The following is a 23,154-nucleotide window of genomic DNA, read 5'->3' as shown; positions in this document are numbered from 1 at the left end:
TTCAATGACATTTTATTAAATATATTATTAATAATTCTTAATCAGAAAATATAGTTACCATAAAGGAACATAGAAATTGCTCATCATCTATAAACCTAAACAGCATTTTATTTTATTTATTTTTTTGCTGGTCATAGGACTTGAACTCTAGGCCTGGTTGATGTCCCTGAACTCTTCAGCTCAAGGCTAGAGCTCTACCACTTGAACCATAGTACCACTTCTGGTTTTTTCTGTTTATGTGGTGTTGAGAAATCAAACTCAGGGCCTCATGAATGCGAGGCAAGCACTCTACCACTGAGCCACCTTCCTACCCAATAAACATCATGCACGCTCTGTTTATGTATTGAAGGAACATGGGACAGATTTGTTTCTCCTCTAGAGCAGACTAAAACAAGTAGTAGAGTAGTATTGTTTTTACTTTATATTAAACAAATGCTTGACACATAAACATTTGAAAAGTATTTGAGGAATCAGTAAAAGGAAAAAATTGAATTTATTTTTTCCCTTTTCTTCAAAGATTTCTATGGAGAATGATTATCTGGGACCTCGAAGAATTGAGAGTCTACAAAAGGAAGATGCTGATTGGCAACGGAAAGCTCACATGGCCGTACTGTCTATCCAGGATCTTACTGTCAAATATTTTGAAATCACAGCTAAAGCTCAAAAAGGTAAATCTTATAGTAAAGTTATTATTATTATTATTTTTTTATTTAGAGACTACTTTATTAGTTTCTGTAATCAAACCCATGTAGATAAGACCTTACATATTTAATACAGTGCGTTTACCCCTGTACAAATGGAAAAAAAAGTAAGTTTAACATTTCTAGACCAATATGGCTATTAATTTCTGTACAATGCCAACTCAACACGGTAAACTGAGATACTTTTTCCAACGTTAACAGCACAGCTAAAGTTTCCAAAAATTCAAATTATATATATGTATATATGTATTTATATTTATATAAAAAGACCAATAATAGCAGTATGTTATGCATCAATAGCAGCAACAGCTTTTCCAGGTTCTGCAGTCGTCTGAACAAAATTAGACATCCAGCACATCCATTAATAAAAAGAAAAAAAAAGATAAAAAAACAAAACCCCAGAAAAATGCGAAGTTCTGTTACTGTTGTGGTACCTGGCACCATTTTTTTTTTATTAACTTCTCAATCATCATCTGGAAAGAAAACATTCTTGAGTAACATCATTAAATTAATTAAATCATTATTATTTTTAATCATTATTATTTTTAAAAATTAGTATTTTTGAAATTAGCTTACACTAGTTATACAGAGGGGGATTTCATTACTATACTGCTCTTGTTAGATGTTTTCGAAGGTGAGTAGTGAAAAGTCTTTTATGTTCAGAATAATTACAAAGAAAACTGTACTAGGATTACTTGTGCCAACAGTTCAAGAATTACCACTATTAGCAGATTCTTTTTTCTTTTAGTCATGTTAGAGCGATTAGGTATACACATTTCTTTCCTCTAAATTAGTGAAATATAAAGCAGAAGGTAGAGTAATATTTACACAAATATGACCATTTAATTTTTTTTTTCCAGTCTGGGGCTTGAATTCAGGGGCTGGGCATTGTCCCTGAGCTTCTTTTGCTCAAGGCTAGCATTCTACCAATTGAGCTATAGCACCTCTTCTAGCCTTTTCTATGTATGTAGTACTGAGGAATCAAACCCAGGGCTTCATGCATGGTAGGCAAGCACTCTTACCACTAAGCCACATTCCCAGCCTGACCATTTAATCTTTAATAGAGCAAGTTCATGGAGAAAAACAATGACATTAACATTTCTTTGTTGCTTTGTAGGTCCCTCCACCATGGTGTAACCCGTTTTCACTATATTTGATGTTGGTATAATTTGTGGAGGGGAAGGGAAAAAAAATTGTTTAAATAGGGATACAGGTGGACCCATTGCAACAATGAGATGCTCAAGTGCTTATGTTGAAAAAAGGAACTTTACAACTTTGGTCGGGGGTGGGGGATAGATGGGAAGGGATAGGAAGGGGAAACAAAGGAGGAGGCAACAATGCTTGATAAGAAATGTACTCATTACCTTGCCCATGTAATTGTAACCCCTCTGTACGGTATTTTCACAATTAAAATAAGTTAATGATAAACCAGTTATTACAAGGGAAAAGAAACAATGGACTTTTTTTGGGGGGGTGTTGTGGGGCTTGAACTCTGGGCCTGTGCGCTGTCCCTCAGCTCTTCAGCTCAAGGCTAGCGCTCTACCACTTTAGCCACAGCGCCACTTCCGGCTTTTTTCTTTTTGCTTATGTGGTGCTGAGGAATCGAACCCAGGGCCTCAGGCATGCAAGGCAAGCGCTCTACCACTGAGTCATCTTCCCAGCCCCGCAGTTGGACATTTATATGCAGAAAAATAACTTACTTATATAAATTATAGGTAATATGTAAAACTGAATAATAAATATAAATAATAAAACCATAAAACTTCCATAAGAAAATATGAAAGAAAAACATCTATTTATCTTAGAAGTATATGTGTGTTACAAAGGGGATTCTTAGCAATTACTGAAAAGAAAAAACCATAAAACTTAAAAGTGATAAAGAACACAGACAATAAATGAAAAATTTGACAAAATGGATTTCATCTTTTTTTTTTTTTTTTTTTTTGGTTAGTCATGGGGCTTGAACTCTGGGCTTGGGCCCTGTCCCTGTGCTCTTCAGCTCAAGATGAGTGCTCTACCACTTGAGCCACTGGGCCACTTCCAGTTTTCTGGTGGTTAATTGTAGATAAGAGTCTCATGGACTTTCCTGCCCAGGTTGGCTTTGAACTAACTGTGATCCTCAGATCTCAGCCTCCTGAGTAACTAGGTTTACAGGCATGAGCTGCTGGCTCTTGGCTGGATTTCATTTCTTTAAGCTGTGCTGGACACTGTCAAGAGCATGAGAAGATAAGAGTATTTGAGAGAAAATATTTTCAAATCACATGTTTAACAAAATATGTATTTAGAGTATATAATGAACCCTCACTTAATAAGAAAACAGTCCAGTTAAAATTCTGGGAAAGGGACATTATCAAACATGTCACATGAAGATAAGGATGATAAGCACAGGAAAGAAGTGTCATGTAATTTATATTTAAAAAATATAAATTAAAATCACAATGAGAAAGATAACACCACATGCAGTACAATGGCTAAAGTAAAAAAATACCATCAATCTAAAATGATGGGGAGGATATAGGGTAACCAAAACTCTTTCTGCATTGTTGAGGGAATGCAGAATTGGATAGTTAAAATTGTAGAAATTTGGAAAATGATTTTGTAGTTTTCTTATAAAAAAGATAAACCTAGATGGGTTGCTGGTACGTCACTCCTTTAATTGTAGCTACTCAGGAGGCTGAGATCTGAGGATCTAGGTTAACAGCCAGTCCATGACACTCTTATCTCCAGTAACTTCCAAAAAACAAAATGGAGCTGTGGCACAAGTGGTTTAGAGGTAGCATTGAGCAAAAAAACAACAACAAAAAGGGCCGGGGAAGTAGCACCCAGGGTTCAGGTCCCAGGTCTAGCACAAAAATAAGCCTCCATGTGATCTAGGCAGCCTAAAAATAATTTGTAAAGTTTACAAAGGAAAACTATCACATTATATTAAGAAATAGTATCTTCTGCACTAGTGGCTGACATCTGTAATCCTAGGTACTCTGAAAAGGCTGAGATCTCCATTGTGGTTCCAAGTCAGCCTGGGAAGGAAAGTTCATGACACTATTATCTCCAGTTATACAACCCAAAAGCCAGAAGTGGAGCTCTGGCTCAAATGGTAAAAACTAGTCTTGAGCATAAAAGCTCAGGGACAGCAACAAGGCCCTGAGTTGAAGCCCCAGGATTGCACGCACGTACACACATACACAAGAATAGTATCTCTTAAAAAAAAACTTTGAAGTGAAATGTTCAGGATGCTTTGATCTACCATAAACTGTTTTTACAAATCTGTACTTCATTTAGAGTCTGCTTTTCAGATACTGTTCTCTAATTTAAAAAAATCCCTTTGTATTATACAGTTAAATAATATAATCAAAATTTAAAAAAATTTAAATATTAGGGCTGGGAAGGTGGCTCAGTGGTAGAGTGCTTGCCTTGCATGCATGAGGCCCTGGGTTCGATTCCTCAGCACCACATAAGCAAACAGAAAAAAAGCCAGAAGTGGCGCTGTGGCTCAAGTGGTAGATCTAGCCTTGAGCTGAAGAGCTGAGGGACAGTGCCCAGGCCCAGAGTTCAGGCCCCATGACCAGACCCTCCCCCCCAATTTTTTTTTAAATATTAGAAGGAAAACTCTCAACTCTGTAATTCCCCAACTGTATGTAACTATGCTTATTTTCTGCATAGTTATTACATAAGTGTAATATATAATTAATTCACTTTTAATTTTGTGTAAACAGTTTGAATTATTGGTCTTTACAACTTGTCTCCAGTTTTAGATAAGGTAAAATTTTTCCTAAACAGTGAAGCCTCTACATGCTTCCTTAAAAAAAAAAAAATCTCTCTGTCTCTGTCTCTGTCTCTGTCTCTGTCTCTGTCTCTGTCTCTCTGTCTCTCTCCCTCTCTCTCTCCCCCTCCCTCCCTCCCTCCCCCCCTTCTCTCTCTCTCTTTCTTATTTTGTGCTGGTACTTGGGGTTGAACTCCTGGTCTGAGTGCTGTCCACTAGCTTTTTCAGTCAAGGCTGCTCTACCATTTGAGCCATAGCTTTACTTCTGGCTTTTTTTTTTTCAGGTGGCTAATAGGGGCTGAGTCTCTTTGACTTTTCTGCTTGGTCTGGCTTTGAATCTTCCATTCTTAGATCTTAGCCTCTTCAGTAGCTAGAATTATAGGGGTAAGCTAACCAGGCCTGGCCATTTAGACTTTTTTGGGGCATTTTTGGTGCTGGTTCTAGGACTGGGCACTACCTTTTTTGCTCAAGGTGGGCTCTATCATTTGAGCCAAAACCCCACTTGCAGTTTTTTGATGGTTAATTGGAGATACGAGTCTCACAGACTTTCCTGCCTGGGCTGGCTTGGAGCTGTGATCTTCAGCTCTCAACTTCTTAAGTAGCTAGGATTACAGGCATGAGCCACCTGCAGTTTATATTTTTTTAAGTCTCAGTTCTTGTTATTTTCCCTGCTAGGTTGCCTTTTGAACAAGAAGAGTTACTGGGCTGGGAAGGTGGCTCAGTGGTAGAGTGCTTGCTTGCCTTGCATGCATGAGGCCCTGGGTTTGATTCCTCAGCACCTCATAAGCAAAAAAAGCTGGAAGTGGTACTCTGGCTCAAGTGGTAGAGCACTAGCCTTGAGCTTTAGAGCTAAAAAAAAAAAAAAGAGTTACTGAGTTGGAGTTCTTGAAATTGATTCCTTTTTCTGCACATTTCTATATAATGAACTTATACAAGAGAAACACTATAGGTCTCTAAACATTTTTAAGCTTCTTAAGAGTTTTAGCCTTTCTTTATGTCTCCATTCAAAGTGGCTTTCTAGTTTTTTTTAGTTTATTATTATTATTTTATTTTATTTATTTTATTTTTTTGGTTGGTCATGGGCTTGAACGCTCTTCAACTCAAGGAGAGCACTCTACCGCTTGAGCCACAGCACTACTTCCAAGTTTTTATTATCTTTAAGTTGTTGTACAAAGGCTTTTAAATTTACATGTCAAGTTACGAATATATCTTTTTTTTGGGGGGTCCGGTTGTGGGGCCTGAACTCTGGGCCTGGGCGCTGTCCCTCAGCTCTTCAGCTCAAGGCTAGCGCTCTACCACATGAGCCACAGCGCCACTTCTGGCTTTTTTTCTTTTTGCTTATGTGGTGCTGAGGAATCGAACCCAGGGCCTCAGGCATGCAAGGCAAGTGCTCTACCACTGAGCCACCTTCCCAGCCCACGAATATAATATATCTTGATCAGTGTTATCTCTTCCTTCGTTTTCCCCACACGGTTTATCATATTCCTATCCCATCCCCTCAAGTTTATTCACATATTTACATTGATTATTATAACTATATTTACCCTACCCTCTTCACAAGAGGAGTTAAATAGGCCCTTGTATTTCTTTCTCTTTTCCTTTCTTAAGATAGGGTTTCATTATATTCTTCTCAGGCTGGCCTCAGACTTGCTATGCTATGTAGCCTAGATTGGCCTTGAACTTTTTTTATCTTTCAACCTCTTGAGTAGCTGGGATTACTGGCAAGTACTACCACACCTGACAGTAGGCCTTTATATTTCTTCCTATATACTGTCAGATGTAACCTAATTTTAACATAATATTGCTTTGCTTAAAAATACTTGTTTTTAGTCGTTTAAGGATTCAGGTGGACCTGTTGCAACAATGAGAAGTACAAAATGTCATGTCAAAACCAGCTTTACAATTTCGGTGTGGGGGGGGAGGGGGGTATAATTGGGTGGGGGGAGGGGGGTAAAATTGGGTGGGGGGAGGGGGGAGGCGGGGAAGGGAAGTGAAGGGTAAACAAAGGAGGAGGCTGCAATGCTTGGTAAGAAATGTATGCATTATCCTGCCCATGTAATTGTAGCCCCTCTGTACAGTATGTTCTCAAATAAAATAAAATACAATTTAAAAAAAAAAATACTTGTTTTTGACAAGTATTCATGTTAGACCATCATGCTTTAAAAGTAGGTTTAACATGCTACCTTTTAAATACCAGTTCTGTTATCTTTAAAGGTTTTTTTTTTTTTTTACCTGATATGATGGTATTATGGAAATAGTGGTACTGCTACCGGGATATGGTAAATGGTTATCTTAGCAAGAGACTTGCTTTTTTTTTTTTTTTTTTTGGTTCCAGTCATGGGCTTGAACTCTGGGCCTGGGCGCTGTCCCTCAGCTCTTCAGCTCAAGGCTAGCGCTCTACCACTTGAGCCCAGTGCCACTTCTGGCTTTTTTTTCCCCCCTGCTTATGTGGTGCTGAGGAATCGAACCCAGGGCCTCATGCATGCAAGGCAAGCACTCTACCACTGAGCTAACTTCCCAGCCAGCAAGAGACTTTCTTGCCAGTAAAAGGTAGAGAATGATTTTAGGAGTGATAGTGTTCTAGGGTATCAAAACATTTCACATTTACAAATAATTTCTAAAATCTTCATAATATTGAGCTGTTTTATGAAATTAGTAGTATTTAAGTATAAGAATATATTTTATCCAAACACATTGAAAGACAATATCATGTAGCTAGTATGAAAGATAATAACCTGAAACAGAATAGGATTAGACATGGTTCCGAAATGGAGTAAGAAAAGCCTTCTAATTATTGTAAATGTAAAGAGAATGATAATAGTGAACGATTTATACAACTTCCATGTTTGTGGTGTAGATGAGTGACCTTCCATTAAATTGCCACAGTTTGGCATATTCTTAGATCTATACAAGAAGTTTCAGTAATGAATACTTGGCCTGTTCTCTTAAGGATACTGGGCAAATTCATAATAAAAATATGAAAAATTACTTTGAAAGTAATTTATAACATGTATTGATGGTTATTTTTTTTGAATTTTTTATTAAATATTTTATTTGTGAACATACTGTACAGAGGGGTTACAATTACATGGGCAAGATAATGCATACATTTCTTACCAAGCATTGCAGCCTCCTCCTTTTCACCTCCCTTTCCAGCCTCCCCCCTCCCCCCATATTGATGGTTATGATGGTATGTACAAGAGTGAAAAAAATGATACAAAAGAGACCCTCATTGAGATTCAAAGAGATTATGAATAGAACATAGTACCATCTTTTTTTTTTTTTTTTGGTCCAGTTGTGGGGCCTGAACTCTGGGCCTGGGCGCTGTCCCTCAGCTCTACAGCTCAAGGCTAGCTTTCTACCACTTGAGCCACAGCGCCACTTCTAGCTTTTTTCTTTTTGCATATGTGGTGCTGAGGAATCGAACCCAGGGCCTCGAGCATACAAGGCAAATGCTCTACCACTGAGCCACCTCCCTAGCCCCCACAGTACCATCTATTATTAAGCAGTTAAGGGTCACAGGAATTGGGAGTTGTTTTCTACTCTGACCTTGTGGAAGAATTTTGTGCTAATATGTAGGATTTGGTTCCCCACATTATTACAGTTTTTTTTTAAGACAAAAGAAAACATGGAACATGGATTTGAGTTTTTTAATCTTAACAGTTGTGGTTCCAATTCAATGTACATAATCAGGAAAAAGTATATGTGTTTGTACAAAAATTTATAAAGACGTCCACATAGGCATGCTGAATTATTTTTAAGCTTTTAAAAATTAGTTGGTCAATGGAGATGGGAGAGAATGGGATAAAATGAGGGAACAGATGACACTGTACAAAAGGAATATACCGATTGCCTGATGTATGTAAATGCAATCCCTCTGTATGTCATCTCTACAATAACACTGAAGTAAATTAATAAAAAATAAAGTTGGTCAGTTAAGTGTCATCTGCAAAAAACGTTTTGAGGCTGGGAATGTGGCTTAGTGGTAGAGTGATTGCCTAGCATTCATGAAGCCCTGGGTTCAATTCCTCAGTACCACCTAAAAAGAAAAAGCCAGAAGTGACGCTGTGGCTCAAGTGTTAGAGTGCTAGCCTTGAGCAAAAGAAGCTCAGGGACAGTGGGCAGGCCCTGAGTTCAAGCCTCAGGACGGGCAAAAAAAAGAAAAAGAAAAATCTTTGAGTATGAATTAAAGTTAAGAGAGAATGCATGATATTGAATTATATTTTAGAGGTGTTGTAAGCAGTTGACCTCAGGGATGGGATTTATGTATGGTCAATGAAATCTTAAGATAATTCTATTTCTTCAGTACCAGGTTTTGTGTTTGATGGCTCTTTAAAAATTGTTTATAGCTGTGTATGATCGAATGCGAGCAGATCAGAAGAAGTTTGGAAAAGCATCATGGGCAGCAGCTGCTGAACGTATGGAAAAGCTCCAGTATGCAGTTTCTAAAGAGACTTTACAGATGATGAGAGCTAAAGAGATCTGTTTGGAACAGAGGAAACATGCACTAAAAGAAGAGGTAATAGAACCCACTACAAAAAAAATAAAAATAGTTAAGATTTGACATTTTTATGTTAATACAAGAGTGTTTTTCTTGCCAGTTGTTACTCATATACTTTTTCCATGAAATAAACACTTATGATCGTGTTTAGACTTGAATTGCCACTACTAGCAGATACTTGCCAGTAGTTCTTTTGTGATGCTAGGCGGCAGCTGTACACTAGCTGTACACTGCTTAAAGATAGAGACCCAGTGCCAATCTTTGTTGTCTTTTATGAAAGCTTTTCTGTCTAGAGGGAGAAAAAAACATTAGGAAAAATTGTAAAGCAGTAAGTAACATTGTGTCTAATTGGTTAAATCATCTCCATCTCTTCACCTCTGCAACCCTCTCTTTTATGCCTGACGGACCAAAAAGAGTTGGTTTTCTTGACATTGCTTCATTCAGAAGACCTTTATGGAGAAGGATGGGGGAGGGAGAAAAACTCTAAAAGGTGATGTTGAAATATGATGCTAGGTGGAGCTAGAAGGAATCATGTTGAGCTAGGTAAGCTAAGAGCAAAGAGACAAACGGTACATGGTCTCCCTGATAAGCGGATGCTAAATCCAAAATGTTAGGTGATACGACAAAATTAACAGGACTTAAGAAACAAAGAACTCCCACTCATCTGGTCGAACCACTACTAAATATCCCCATGCTGCTGATCACATGTATGGTGTATAACATGTGAACACGGTTATATGTTACAGACTGTGATAGACAATTTGCTCCAGGAAAGTTAGAATGAACTTGTGACTTTAAATGAGCATCATTATTCCACAATACTGTGAAATTTGGGAAATTATGTAATCACTTAATCACAATTAAAAAAAAAAAAAGAACCTCGGGGAAAGTAAGGAGGGAAGGGATGGTAGGGGGAAAACAATGGAGGGGGTAACAATGTTCAATAGGAAGTGTACTCATTACCTTGCTCATGTGACTGTAACCCTCTGTATAGTATCTTTACAATAAAAAATTAAAAAACAAAACAAAAAAACATCAAAAAATATTTAAAAAAAAAGAAATATGATGCTAGGGCTTGGCTGCTGTACCTGAGCTTTTGTGCACAAGGCTAGCACTCTACCAGTTTGAGCCACAGAGATAATTCCAGTTTTCTGGTGGTTAATTGGAGATGAGTGTAATGGACTTTACTGCCCCTGGCTAGCTTTGAACTGTGGTCCTCAGATCTCAGCCTCTTGAGTAGCTAGGATTACAGGTATGAGCTACTGGTGTCCAGCTGCTGCTGCCTTTTTTTTTTTTTAGCTTATATTTGGCTACACTGCTGATTCTTTCTATTGTTTATAGAATGTCATGTATTTGTACTTTGAAAATTCATGAAATAATTTCTAGTAATTGGTACTTTTATGTTTTTGATTATCTTTTTTTTTAATTTTATTTTATTTGTGAACATACTGTAAAGAGGGGTTACAATTACATGGGCAAGATAATGCATACATTTCTTACCAAGCATTGCAGCCTCCTCCTTTGTTTACCCTTCACCTCCCTTCCTAGCCTCCCCCCTCACCCCCACCCAATCCTTCCCCCCCCCCCCCGTTCCCCCCCCCCACCGACATTGTAAAGCTCCTTTTTGACATGACAATTTGTACTTCTCATTGTTGCAACAGGTCCACCTGAATCCTTAAATGACTTGTTTTTCCCCATCTCCTCCATAAGTTATACTGACATCAAATATATTGAAAGCGGGGGTTATACTGTGGGGGAGGGACATACAAAGCAACAGAGAAATAAACTTATAAATGCGTTAGAAACACATGCATGAAAGAAAAAAACATTAAAATACCTATCTAAGGATTCATTTTCCTAACATCACATTATCTGACTTTTTCCCCTTGACTCATACATATACTAGATATTGCAAATAAGGGAAACCATGGGACCTGTGTTTCTTTGTATCTGGCTTACTTTACTTAATATAATTTTTTCCAAGTTTTTCCATTTCCTAACAAATGGGGCAATGTCATTTTTTCTGATGGAGTTTTTGATTATCTTAATCATAGTATAATTAACTTTTCACTTTTTTTTTTGCTATTGTGGTGCTGAGGAATTGAACCCAGGGCCTCATGCATGCAAGGCAAGTGCTCTACCACTGAGCCACCTTCCCAGCCCCATTTTTCATTTTTCACTATTTTTAACAAACTTTTCTGTACGTATTGTAAAGCCAAATTATATGTTCAAAAAATCCATTGCTATTCTTCCCTGTTAAACTTGTGTAGTATTTTGAAATATACATCTATGTTAATACTGTTAATACCACTTTTGCAGCTGTTTCAGCATTTACCTTGCATATTTCTATATTTGTTCTTAAGTTTCCTTTTTTTGTGGGTGACTTGTAATATTAGCTATTTTTTTCTTGTTTTTTAATCAAAAGAGCACTCTTGTTTTGTTTTGTTTTGCTTTTTTGGTTGGTCGTGGGGCTTGAACTCTGGGTCTGGGCGCTGTCCTCAGCTCTTCAGTTCAAGGCTAGTGCTCTACCACTTGAGCCACAGCGCCACTTCCAGTTTTCTAGTGGTTTATTGGAGATAAGAGTCTCATGGACTTGGGCTGGGAAGGTGGCTCAGTGGTAGAGCGCGCTTGCCTTGCATGCCTGAGGCCCTGGGTTCGATTCCCCAGAACCACATAAGCAAAAAAAAAAAAAAGCCAGAAGTGGCACTGTGGCTCAAGTGGTAGAGCACTAGCCTTGAGCTGAAGAGCTGAGGGACAGTACCCAGGCCCAGAGTTCAGGCCCCACGACTGGACCCAAAAAAAAAAAAAAAAAAGAGTCTCACGGACTTAACTGCTCTGGCTGGCTTTGAACCGTGATCCTCAGATCTCAGCCTCCTGAGTGGCTAGGATTACAGGCATGAGCCACGGGCGCCCTGCTAAAAGAGCACTCTTGTTAGTGATAGATTGATTGCTTGGTATGTGTAAGGCCTTGTGTTCAAACCACAGCACTGGAAAAAAAAAAGCATAAAGGCTGATACTTATATATTATCAACTTTAAAGACAAAGTTTTTAATATTTCATTCAATGACATTTTATTAAATATATTATTAATAATTCTTAATTAGAAAATGCAGTTACCATAATGGAACATAAAAATTGCTCACCATATATAAGACCAAACAGCATTGATTTTTTGAACTCTATCTTAGATATGTTTTTAATAAAAAGATTAGGCACTTTTTTCAAGGATTATTAAGATTGGGGGCAAGGATGCAGAAGTGACATAAGGGTAAACATAGTGTAAACCTCATGGAGATAGAAAGATGAAAACTCCCCCTGTATTTCTTTTTGTATTTCTTACTGTGCACAATGAAGTACTGAATATACCATTGATGCCAGTCATATTTCAGAGTATTGAACTTGTTAGATATTACTATTTTTTGTTTGCTTCCTGTGCCATTATTTTAAAATACTATATTTTAGCCAGATGCCACGGGCTGATGTCTATAATCCTAGATGCTTAGGAGGGTGAGATGTGAGGATTGCAATTTGAAGGCAACCTGAGCAGGAAAACCAATTAAGAATCTAACTCCAGGTAACCACCAAGCAGCAAAGTAGAGTTGTGGCTCTAGGGGTAAAGCTTTAGCATTGAGCAGAAAAGCTGGGGGGCAGCACAACCAGAGTCCTGATTGCATACACACACATACCCACCCCCCACACCTATATTTTTTATTATGATTAAACTTGGCCAGAACAGATTGTGTTTTACCAAAAAGGCACTTAAATAACTACATTAGTTATCTGTCCATAGCTTTTATAATCACATGGGGCATGAACTCTGGGCCTGAGTGCCCAGAGTTGAGCTCTTTACCTCAAGGCTAGCGCTCTAGCCTTTGAGCCACAGCACCACTTTTGGTTTTCTGGTGGTTTATTGGAGATAAGAGTCTCATGGACTTTCCTGCCCAGGCTTTGAACCACAACCCTCTGATCTCAGCCTCCTGAGTAGCTAGGATTACAGGCATGAGCTACCAGCACCCAGCAAGAAGTATAGTATATTTTGAAATAAGGAAATTTTATGGTTCAGGATTAAAACTAGCATGAGGAACAAGCCTCAGAAAGTATTCTAGATGGCATATAGTAGGACTTGATTGTTTTAATCTAAACTATTCAGTATGCTTTGTTCCAATATTTCAAATGCAAGAAAATGCTTGAATTACATAAATTTTCTCCTCTCCATTTTCAACTTTGAGGTAATTAAGTTTATTGTAGCAAACATATGACCTTTTGGCTGTTTTGGTTTTTTTTTTTTTTTGGTTGTTGTCAACACAGAATATTTCTGGTTTTTTGTTTTGTTTTGTTTTGTTTTTGGGGTCCGGTTGTGGGGCCTGAACTCTGGGCTTGGTCGCTGTCCCTCAGCTCTTCAGCTTAAGGCTAGTGCTCTACCACTTGATCCACAGTGCCACTTCCGGCTTTTTTCTTTTTGCTTATGTGGTGCTGAGGAATCGAACCCAGGGCTTCATGCATGCAAGGCAAGCGCTCTACCACTGAGCGACCTTCCTAGCCCTACACAGAATATTTCTAAAACCAAACTTTATTTCTCCCTAGCAGTTCTGTAAGGGATCATGGTTCTTTCGGCAACTCAGGCCCAATACTTTCAGGTTCACCTTTTGCGTTTCTATCCAGTGCAAGTGTTCCTCCTTAGTTCACTAACAAAACACTGTGTTTTTCCCAGGTATTCAATGGGCAACAAGAATAAAAAAACTGAATCACCCTTACTCCTGGCCACACATTATATTAAGATTTTTTTAAGGCATGAACAAGATTCTGCCTTGGGTTTAGAGGTTTTAGAGTGTAGTGAAATGAGCAGATTCATCAGATTCAAGGTGCACCATTGGAGAAATTTATAATCTGACCAGAGAGGCGTAGGTGAAGACAAAAGCCTAGACAGGGAAGGAAGAGTCAGTCTAATGATATGAAGAAGGAAAAGTAAGAAAGGAGGTTAAAAAACAAGGTGGCTTAGTGGTAGAGTGCTTGCCTTGCATGCATGAGGCCCTGGGTTCGATTCCTCAGTACCACATAAGCAGAAAAATCCAGAAGTGGCGCTGTGGCTCAAGTGCTAGCCTTGAGCTGAAGAGCTGAGGGACAGTGCCCAGACCCAGAGTTCAGGCCCTTGACCAACAAAAAAACAAAAAAGTAGATTGGGGTTAGCTTTCTATATTCCTATCAAGAGTTCAAATTTTGCAAGCAGCATCGTTGGGAGGATTGTAGTTCAAGGACAGTCTAGGAAAGAGAGACACTGACTTAATAAAGTATGTGTTTGGAGGGAGGGGGACAGGAGGGAAGGGAAAGAGGGAAGAGAAGAGAGGAGAGGAAATAGGCATGCATCCTTTAATGAAGTTTTGAACCCAGGGCTTTAGCTCAGCTTTTTCCTCATGGCCCAAGCTGGGTCCTCAAATTGTAGACTACTGAGTGGCTAGGATTTTAGGCATGAGCTAACATTAAACATAAAATTGTCTATACAGTAGAATGCTACTTTTGTTATGTTGGTTTACTTTCTTGTTGAGACCTGACTGACACTGAGTTGTTCTGGCAATGCAGCATGCCAGAGAGCTGCCAAGAGAAGATTTCTGACTGTTCAGAAATGTGCCCTCATTACACATTGGCTTAAGATTGTAAAGGAAGGAAGAGGGCTGTTATGGAGCCTAAGGATTTGAGATGACTATCTGTAGATCATATTCTCTTGGCTACAATCCATTACTGAAATAGTCAAGTTCTGGCTTATGGTTGAAATCTTCAAAGAGTTTGTTAAAATTGCCAGTTAGTCATTCTTACCAAGTAGATGCTTGATATATACACACATATGTATGTATGTATATATATATATGTATTATATGTAATACATATATGTATATATATGTATTATTTATAATATATGTATATATACAACATCAGCTTATTAGCATTAATTTAAGATGCCCACATTGCTTATGAGACTTACAGCCAATGTGAATTATTAAGCCTATCCTAGACTCCTAAACAAATGCATTAGCAGTAAAAACAATAATAAAGCTCAACCTTGTGATTTAGATTATGGGACAAGATCTTCAAAATGTCAGTCATATTTTGTCCCTCTAGGTTATTTGAAAAATGAAAAACTTCCTCAAATGACAATACTTCAGGATTATAAATTAAATTTAAGATACTTAAGAATGATTTTCATGTGTGTAATGTATCAGCTACAAAAGGGAAAATACAAAATTTTAGGTCCTTCCTTAGTACTTAATGCATACCATCTCATTTAATTCTGAAGCATAGCCCTTTATGCTACAGACATATATGCTTTTATCTGAAATCCTTGAAATGCCATAGGGTTTGTTTGTTTGTTTTTTGGTCATGTGGCCTGAACTCTGGGCACTGTCCCTCAGCTCTTCAGCTCAAGGCCAGAGCCCTACCACTTGAGCCACAGCGCTACTTCGGGTTTTTCTGCTTATGTGGTGCTGAGGAATTGAACCCAGGGCCTCATGCATGCAAGGCAAGTACTCTACCACTTAGCTACCTTCCCAGCCCCAGCCATAGGGTTTTAGAAGAATTCCAAGTGTTTCAAAAGTTTAGAAAGCTAAACAAGTAACATTCAGAGAAGTATAAATATTCTAATGAAACAGTTACATGGAGTAGATAAGGATTATAAATATACATACATTCCTATGATTCCTACAAATGAATTGTGGGGTTAAACTTGACATCAAAGAATCTCATTTTCAGTTTGTGAAATATGAAATTGTGAATAATCCTGTCAACTTGTATTATTATCTCGTTATGCAGCTGTTACTGTTAGAATCTGTTTATACTCAGGCTTTTCTGGTACAATCTCCTTTTCTCTCTGAAAGAGTAGTCTTCATTGGAGATTGCCCTTCATGGTTCTCCCTTTATGTTGTGCATGGTTCTCATAAGTTCTTTAAGAAATTGCTTTTATTATTATAAAGGTATGATGTACAGAGGGGTTATAGTTACATAAGGCAGGTAAAAAGTACATTTCTTTTTGGACACTGTCACTCCTTTCCTCCAATTTTCCCGTCTCATTCCCACCCACAAATTGTGTAGTTCGTTTTCTTTTTTTTTTAATGTTTAATTTTTTTTATTGTGAAAATACTGTACAGAGGGGTTACAATTACATGGGCAAGATAATGAGTACATTTCTTATCAAGCATTGTAGCCTCCTCCTTTGTTTCCCCTGTGTAGTTCATTTTCTTTTTTTTTTTTTTTTTTTTTTTGTCGGTCGTGGGGCTTGAACTCTGGGTCTGGGCGCTGTCCCTCAGCTCTTCAGCTCAAGGTGAGCGCTCTACCACTTGAGCTACAGCGCCACTTCCGGTTTTCTGGTGGTTTATTGGAGATAGGAGTCTCACGGTTTCTCCTGCCCGGGCTGGCTTTGAACCGCGATCCTCAGATCTCAGCCTCCTGAGTAGCTAGGATTACAGGCGTGAGCCACCAGCGCCCGGCTTGTGTAGTTCATTTTCAACATAGTGTCTAGTGATTACCACTCCTGTGTAAGTTCTTTTTGACCTTCACTTCCCAATTTACTACTACAATCTTTAACTCAGATGGTGGAGAATTGGCATATATTTCCTTGTTAGGTTGCATAAACACTTGCCTTTGTTTCTTTCCCCGTATTTTTAAGAATGGTACTCCCACCTGGAAGTGGTTTCTCATGCCTGTTATCCTAGCTATTCAGGAGGCTGAGGGACAGTCCAGCAAAATCCATGACACTGTTAAAATGGAACTCTAATAAAATCTAGTGGCAAAAAACATTCATCATGTAGACATGGGAGAATTGAGCCTAACTCCATCTTTTGTCAGTGAGGTCTCACTGGGAAGTGTTTGGTTTGGTGTCTAAAAAACAAAACAAAACACATTAGCACATAAAGGGAGAATACTTTAGACTTTTGCTTGATAATCTAGGTATCTGCTCAGATTTACCCAATGACTAATATAGAAAAACATAGAAAAACATTTAATAATTTCCTATTTCAAGTACCTTTAACAAAAATTTTGATATTAAAAAAAAGCAATGGTTAGGTTCTAATCTTAATGTGCTGTGGTATATGTTTAAGACTAGAAGTAGAGCTGATGCTTGTATAATTATAGCTACTCAGGAGAAAGTCTGCGAAAATCCTGTCTTCAGTTAACCACCAAAAAAGCCTGAGTGGAAGTGTGGCTCAAGTGGCAGGGTACTAGCCATGAGCAAAAAGGTCAGGGACAATACACAAGCCCTGAGTTCAAGCTGAAGGACTCAATCCCTCTCTCTCTCTCTCCTTCTCTCTCTCTCTCTCTCCCTCCCTCCATCCTTCCCCCTCCCCCCTCCCTTCCTCTCTCCCTTTCTCTCCCTCTCTCTCCTCTCTCTCCTGTCTGTCTCTTTCTCTCTCTAAGGTAGCCAGCTTTTCATTTGAATACTTAATACTTCTTTATTGGCTTTTCCCTTGCCCAAGTGATCCCTGCCTCCATGTGACACCTATCTGTTCTGCACAACTCCATTGTCTTGAATTAGTTCTCTTTTCACTTACAATTCCTTTTCCTTTAGTTCTGTGCCTGTAAGCTAAGGATAGGAAATACCTGTGTGGAAATTTTAGATGTCACAGGGAGACAATTTGGAGCAGGGTGCCCATCCCACACACACTTCATACCTTATACTAAAGATTTTACCTTTAGCTTGAAGGAATCCTAAACCTCAGAGCACCATTTGCCTTGTCAGAATTCTCTGACAAGTTTTATCTTTTTAGTTTTATATTCCTAAAAGTTCTATGTACTCTGACCCTACAATCAGCCTTCAGGGATGATCCAGGGCCCTTTTTCTAGGGACCATCACTGCCTTATAATCCTCAAGAGTTGAGATTTAGTGGGCTCTAGTCTACCCATCTGCCTCTGATGTGTATTTGTCCTTCTTAGAATCTATCTATCTCTGGACTCTTGCTCTGGGTAAAACTTACTGAATCTGAAAATTAGGGATTGGGCTACTACTAGTAAGAGAGTACCTATTTCCTCTCTCAGTTGATATTTGATGATCAGAGTACTGCAGTTGAGGAAATTAATAGTGTTCGATACTGTAAAGGATTGACAATTCCCCTTAGTCAAAGGATTGGACAGGAGAGACAACCGTAGTGCTGGGGGAAGATAGCAGAGTTCATGAACCTTGTGAACCAGTGTCATTGCAAGCCAGAGAGAATCATAGTACTGTTAATAGAAGAGTTGACACCCAGGCCTGAACATTTTATATGAATATTTTTAGACTGATTTTCATAAGTAAGCTTATCCAACTCCCTACCTAGAAAATACAGGTATTTTACCTGATTATATGTTACACTAACAGTGAATGTAGGTTTGGGTAACAGAGGAAGATGCATCTTATGGAGTCGTGGCCAGACAGGAGCCCTAAGATGGTATGGAAAGGGATGTATCATTTAATGGAAGACTGAAAATCATCTATGTCCATAGTTGGCATTCTCTTCCCTCGCCACTTGGAATCAAACTCACTTTGAGTTTGTTATTCGTTACTTTAAAATATTTCCTAATGCAGCAAAAATCTCTCCTGATTTATAATGGAACTAATTAGTATTTATAAAATTTATTAAACAGATTTAGCAGGATCTAGAATGGTACACTACAGCATATTTAAGACTAGAACCTAACCATTGCTTTTTTTTTAATGTCAAAATTTTTGTTAAAGGTACTTGAAATAGAAAATAATTAAATTTTTTTCTATGTTTTTCTCTAGTCATTGGGCAAATGTGAGCAGATACCTAGATTGTCAAGCAAAAACCTTGTTTAAAATAGTTTTGTTTTGTTTTTAGTAGCAGTATGTATTCACTCTCTTTGCTGCCCTAGGCTCTTCTAGAACTACTAGTTAAATATTTTCCTGGTATTCTGGGTTTTTTTTTCTCTAATTTATCTTTTTGTTTTCTCTTTCTTCCCATCTTTGCTAGTATTACTACTCAGATACATGTGAAACCCTTTGAGACAAAATAGGCCACTTCACCATTACTTATTTATATTGAAGGCATACTGATGCCTATGCTGGGGGTTTCCTAGGGCTTAAGTTTTGCTATATTCTAGGCAGAATGCTTATTTATTTCGTCTGATAAATTTCATACCAGAAAACTCCTCCCTTCAAATTTCTTCTTACAGTTTTTTTCTCCATAGAGCTAAATAGAAATCCATGGAGGTAATACACTAGGAACTGATATCTGAAATACATATACACCTTAGTGGTTTCCTTCAAATTCTTGGTAAAAGAATTCTTGTCTCTACAGGTAAAGAAGCCTTTGTATGACTATCCACCACTGCCTGAACCCTGCCCATAAATTTCTGACTCCTACTTAGATTCAGTCTAGGACCCTGATTGATTTACTTAAAGATAATTGCAAAGATTTTTGTATTCTTATCTTTACCCTACCTCCTCATCAGCAGTTTCCAGATGCCTAGCTGTGACCCTATCAGACAATGCATAGTTCCAGATATGTAAATTAACTTACCATTGTTTGGTAAACATAGCCTCTGTCATCTTTATATATATCTTACATACAGAGTAACTACATGATTTAGTGTGTACTTTGATATTGAGGAGAGCAACCATTGACACGTATCAAGGCAGTAGGAATATATTATTCTAAATATAAATGAGTTGTGATAGAAAGATAAAAAACCTTGTATCATATTTCCAAAATTACATGGTATGACACATAATTGTACATGTGCATGTGTATATTTTTAAGCATAGGTCTCTTTGTTGAGATGAGTCCTTTCTTTGTCCCTGTTGGCCTCACACTCCACTGCTTTAGTAATGCCTTCCACTGTGCTGTATCTGGCTTAAAAGTCTGATTTCTTGCCTGTATATTTGTTTATTAGAGCAATTATATTTTTTATTTTTTTATTTTTTATTTTTATTTTTTGGGTTGGTCGTGGGGCCTGAACTCTGGGCCTGGGCATTGTCCCTCAGCTCTTCAGCTCAAGGCTAGCGCTCTACCACTTGAGCCACAGCGCCACTTCTGGCTTTTTTCTTTTTGCTTATGTGGTGCTGAGGAATCGAACCCAGGGCCTTGAGCATGCAAGGCAAGCGCTCTACCACTGAGCCACCTTCCCAGCCCGAGCAATTGTATTTTGATGAATTCTTTAGTTAGTATTAATGTTTATAATACCCTGACCTTTTATCTTGTTTCTACTAGTGAGAAGTGTTTTTATTTCCATGCAGATGCAGAGTTTGCAGGGTGGTACAGAAGCTATAGCTCAGTTGGATCAGTTAGAAGCTGATTATTATGATCTGCAACTTCAGTTGTATGAAGTACAGTTTGAAATATTGAAGTGTGAAGAGTTATTATTGACAGCACAACTGGAAAGCATCAAAAGACTTATATCAGGTATGGTTATGCATTTGACTATGTAACTCCACAAAAGTATTGCATGGAGAAAATATATGAATGGCAGTTGTGTCCTTTTCTAAAAAGCCTAAACAAATTTTTTTGAGGAAGTCTGGGAAGTCAGAAAGGTCATTTAGTAGAATCAGTAGGGCAACTATATATTAGTTTTGGTTATCTTTGTAGGTTATTTTGTAAAGATCCTTCATCCACAGTCTCAATTTTTAAACAATTTGAATTTTTCAGGGTGCTATAAGGAATGTGCCAGACACTTGCAGAACAAATGCTTGGCATACACTCAATCTGTGTGGAGTATTTCCTTTTATTACCATTTTACAGAGAAGCTCACTCTTAACCACAATCCCTTGTTGCTCCTCCATAACAGAAAAAAGAGATGAAGTGGTATACTATGATACTTATGAAAGCATGGAGGCCATGCTGGAGAAGGAAGAGATGGCAGCGTCTGTGCACGCACAGAGGGAAGAGCTGCAGAAGCTGCAGCAGAAGGCACGCCAGCTGGAAGCAAGACGGGGACGAGTCTCAGCCAAGAAAGCCTACCTCAGAAATAAAAAGGTATTCCAATCTTTTATTCATTTCTTAACCCCTGATCCAAGTCTAATAATTAATTCTAACGTGATTTGTCACTTGATACTTGAATATTTTAAAAATTAAATAAGCATTACCTCTTTTATTACTCAGTTCATAATATTAAACATTTATATTTCTACTAGTATTGCTCTGTTAAATGAATTCCAGCAGCTATGGTGATGTGTTCTTTGCTTTTAGCAGCCCTGAGGGTGACTCTCCTAAGGAGTTTTAATAGTACTAAAGAATCTCATGTTCTATATTTCCTGTTAACCTTTTAATTTAATGTGGCTACATATCATTTAATCAGCCCTGGTTCTGACCTCAGCCCTCATTTAGTAGTAAAGGTTTTTTTACTTACTTATTTTTAACATGAGTCATATTTCTAAATCCTTGATATTCAGAGTGATGACATTTACAAAAGAGTGCTTCATAGTTGGGCACTGGGGGCTCATGAGTATGATCCTAGCTACTCAGAAGGTTGAGAGCTGAGGATCATCAGGAAAGCACATGAGACTCTTATCTCTAATTAATCACCACAAAGCTAAAAGTGGAGCTGTGGCTCAAGTTGTAGAGTACCAGCCTTGAGTATAAAAGCTAAGGGCCCTGAATTCAAGTCACAGGACCAGCAGTAAAAAAGTGGTTCTGAGAAATGGCCAGTTTGTGCTCTTTCAAGAAGTAGAAGGTCAGTAGGACTTATTGGTTTGTGGTGAAGGTGTGAAGGGGAAATATTCCTTACTAACTTAACTTCTTCCACTGGGCATTTGTACATTATATGTATGATGGACATATCACAGTGAAACCCCTGTTTATAACATATGCTGAAAAGAGAAAAAAGGCTATTTCAACATGTAGCCCCCTGGACCAGAGAAAGGTTATAAATAATTGAAGATTAAGCATTGTTACTATCATATTATAGTACATTATTTTTATTATTTTTTATTTATTTATTTATTTTTGGTCAAGTCGTGGGGCTTGAACTCTGGGCCTGGGTGCTGTCCTTCAGCTCTTCAGCTCAAGGCTGGTGCTCTACCACTTGAGCCACAGCGCCACTTCCAGCTTTTTTCTTTTTGCTTATGTGGTGCTGAGGAATCGAACCCAGGGCCTCAGGCATGCAAGGCAAGCGCTCTACCACTGAGCCACCTTCCCAGCCCAGTACATTATTTTTATAAAGAAGCACACAGCTCTGCCAATTTATCACAAAATATATTCTATATAGAGATTAAAGTATGCATATATTTAAAGCAGTAGTTAATAATGATGTTTTATAATTTTTAACTTTTGAGTCTCTAAGGTCTCTTTTTGTTCTGACAATGATGACAGAGAGAGCTAGATCTCTTGCTATGTTTATACCAGTCTAGAAAAAGCCAGTGTCTTTAATTTACCTGAGAATGGTCAAAACAGACTGTAGGCCAGTGGCTGTATTTCATTCTTTTTAATTTTAAATAGATTATAATATTAAAACTTAGAAAGCGGGCACACTTGTAATCCTAGCTACTCAGCAGGCTGAGATCTGAGGATCATGGTTCAAAGCCAGCCCTGGCAAGAAACATGGGATTCTTAACCTCCAATTAATCACAGAAAAAGCCAGAAGTGGCACTGGGCTTGTGGTTGAATGCTAGCCTTGAGCAAAAGGAGCCCAGGGACAGAGTGAACAGACCCAGAGATCAAGCCCCAGGATCAGCTAAACAAAACAAGAAACTTATGAAATAAACCTTGGTGAGGTCTAAATTTCACTTGTATTAAACATGTTTTTTAACTTTATTATTATTATGATGTACAGAGAGGTTATAGTTACACGAGTCAGATAAAGAATACATTTCCTTTTGGACAGTGTCATCTGTTCCCTTGCTCTAAAACATGTTTTATATATTTATAGGAAATTTGTATTTCAAAACACAATGAAAAATTCCAGCAACGCTTTCGGAGTGAAGAGGAATATAGAAACCATCACACAGCACAACTTGTAAGTTTGCACTCTTGGAGACATGGAGCAAAAGCTTACTTTTCATGCCTCTCAGGGTGAATAAATTGGAGAATGAGAGTCATATAACTAGATGTTAGCATTAATCGTGTGTGTGTGTGTGTGTGTGTGTGTGTGTGTGTGTGTGTGTGTGTGTGTGTGTGTGTGTGTGTGTGTGTGTGTGTGTGTGTGTGTGTGTGTGTGTGTGTGTGTGTGTGTGTGTGTGTGTGTGTGTGTGTGTGTGAAGTTTTTAGGCAAAATCA

General features: G+C 38.2%; 1 protein-coding gene across 1 annotated transcript in view; it reads left to right on the top strand.

Moving 5' to 3' along the window:
• Jmy (junction mediating and regulatory protein, p53 cofactor) overlaps nt 1-23,154 on the top strand; it is a 79,354-nt gene that overhangs the window by 33,667 nt on the left and 22,533 nt on the right. Inside the window, exons 3-7 of the mRNA XM_070031204.1 lie at nt 518-668; nt 8,811-8,980; nt 20,181-20,346; nt 20,729-20,916; nt 22,808-22,894. Of these exons, the coding sequence (XP_069887305.1) occupies nt 518-668; nt 8,811-8,980; nt 20,181-20,346; nt 20,729-20,916; nt 22,808-22,894 (762 nt within the window). The remainder of the gene's footprint in view (nt 1-517; nt 669-8,810; nt 8,981-20,180; nt 20,347-20,728; nt 20,917-22,807; nt 22,895-23,154) is intronic.

This window comes from Dipodomys merriami, unplaced genomic scaffold (assembly GCF_024711535.1).
Source record: "Dipodomys merriami isolate MVZ:Mamm:240054 unplaced genomic scaffold, mDipMer1.0.p SCAF_20, whole genome shotgun sequence".
Lineage (NCBI taxonomy): Eukaryota > Metazoa > Chordata > Mammalia > Rodentia > Heteromyidae > Dipodomys > Dipodomys merriami.
This window is presented reverse-complemented; position numbering and strand designations above follow the sequence as displayed.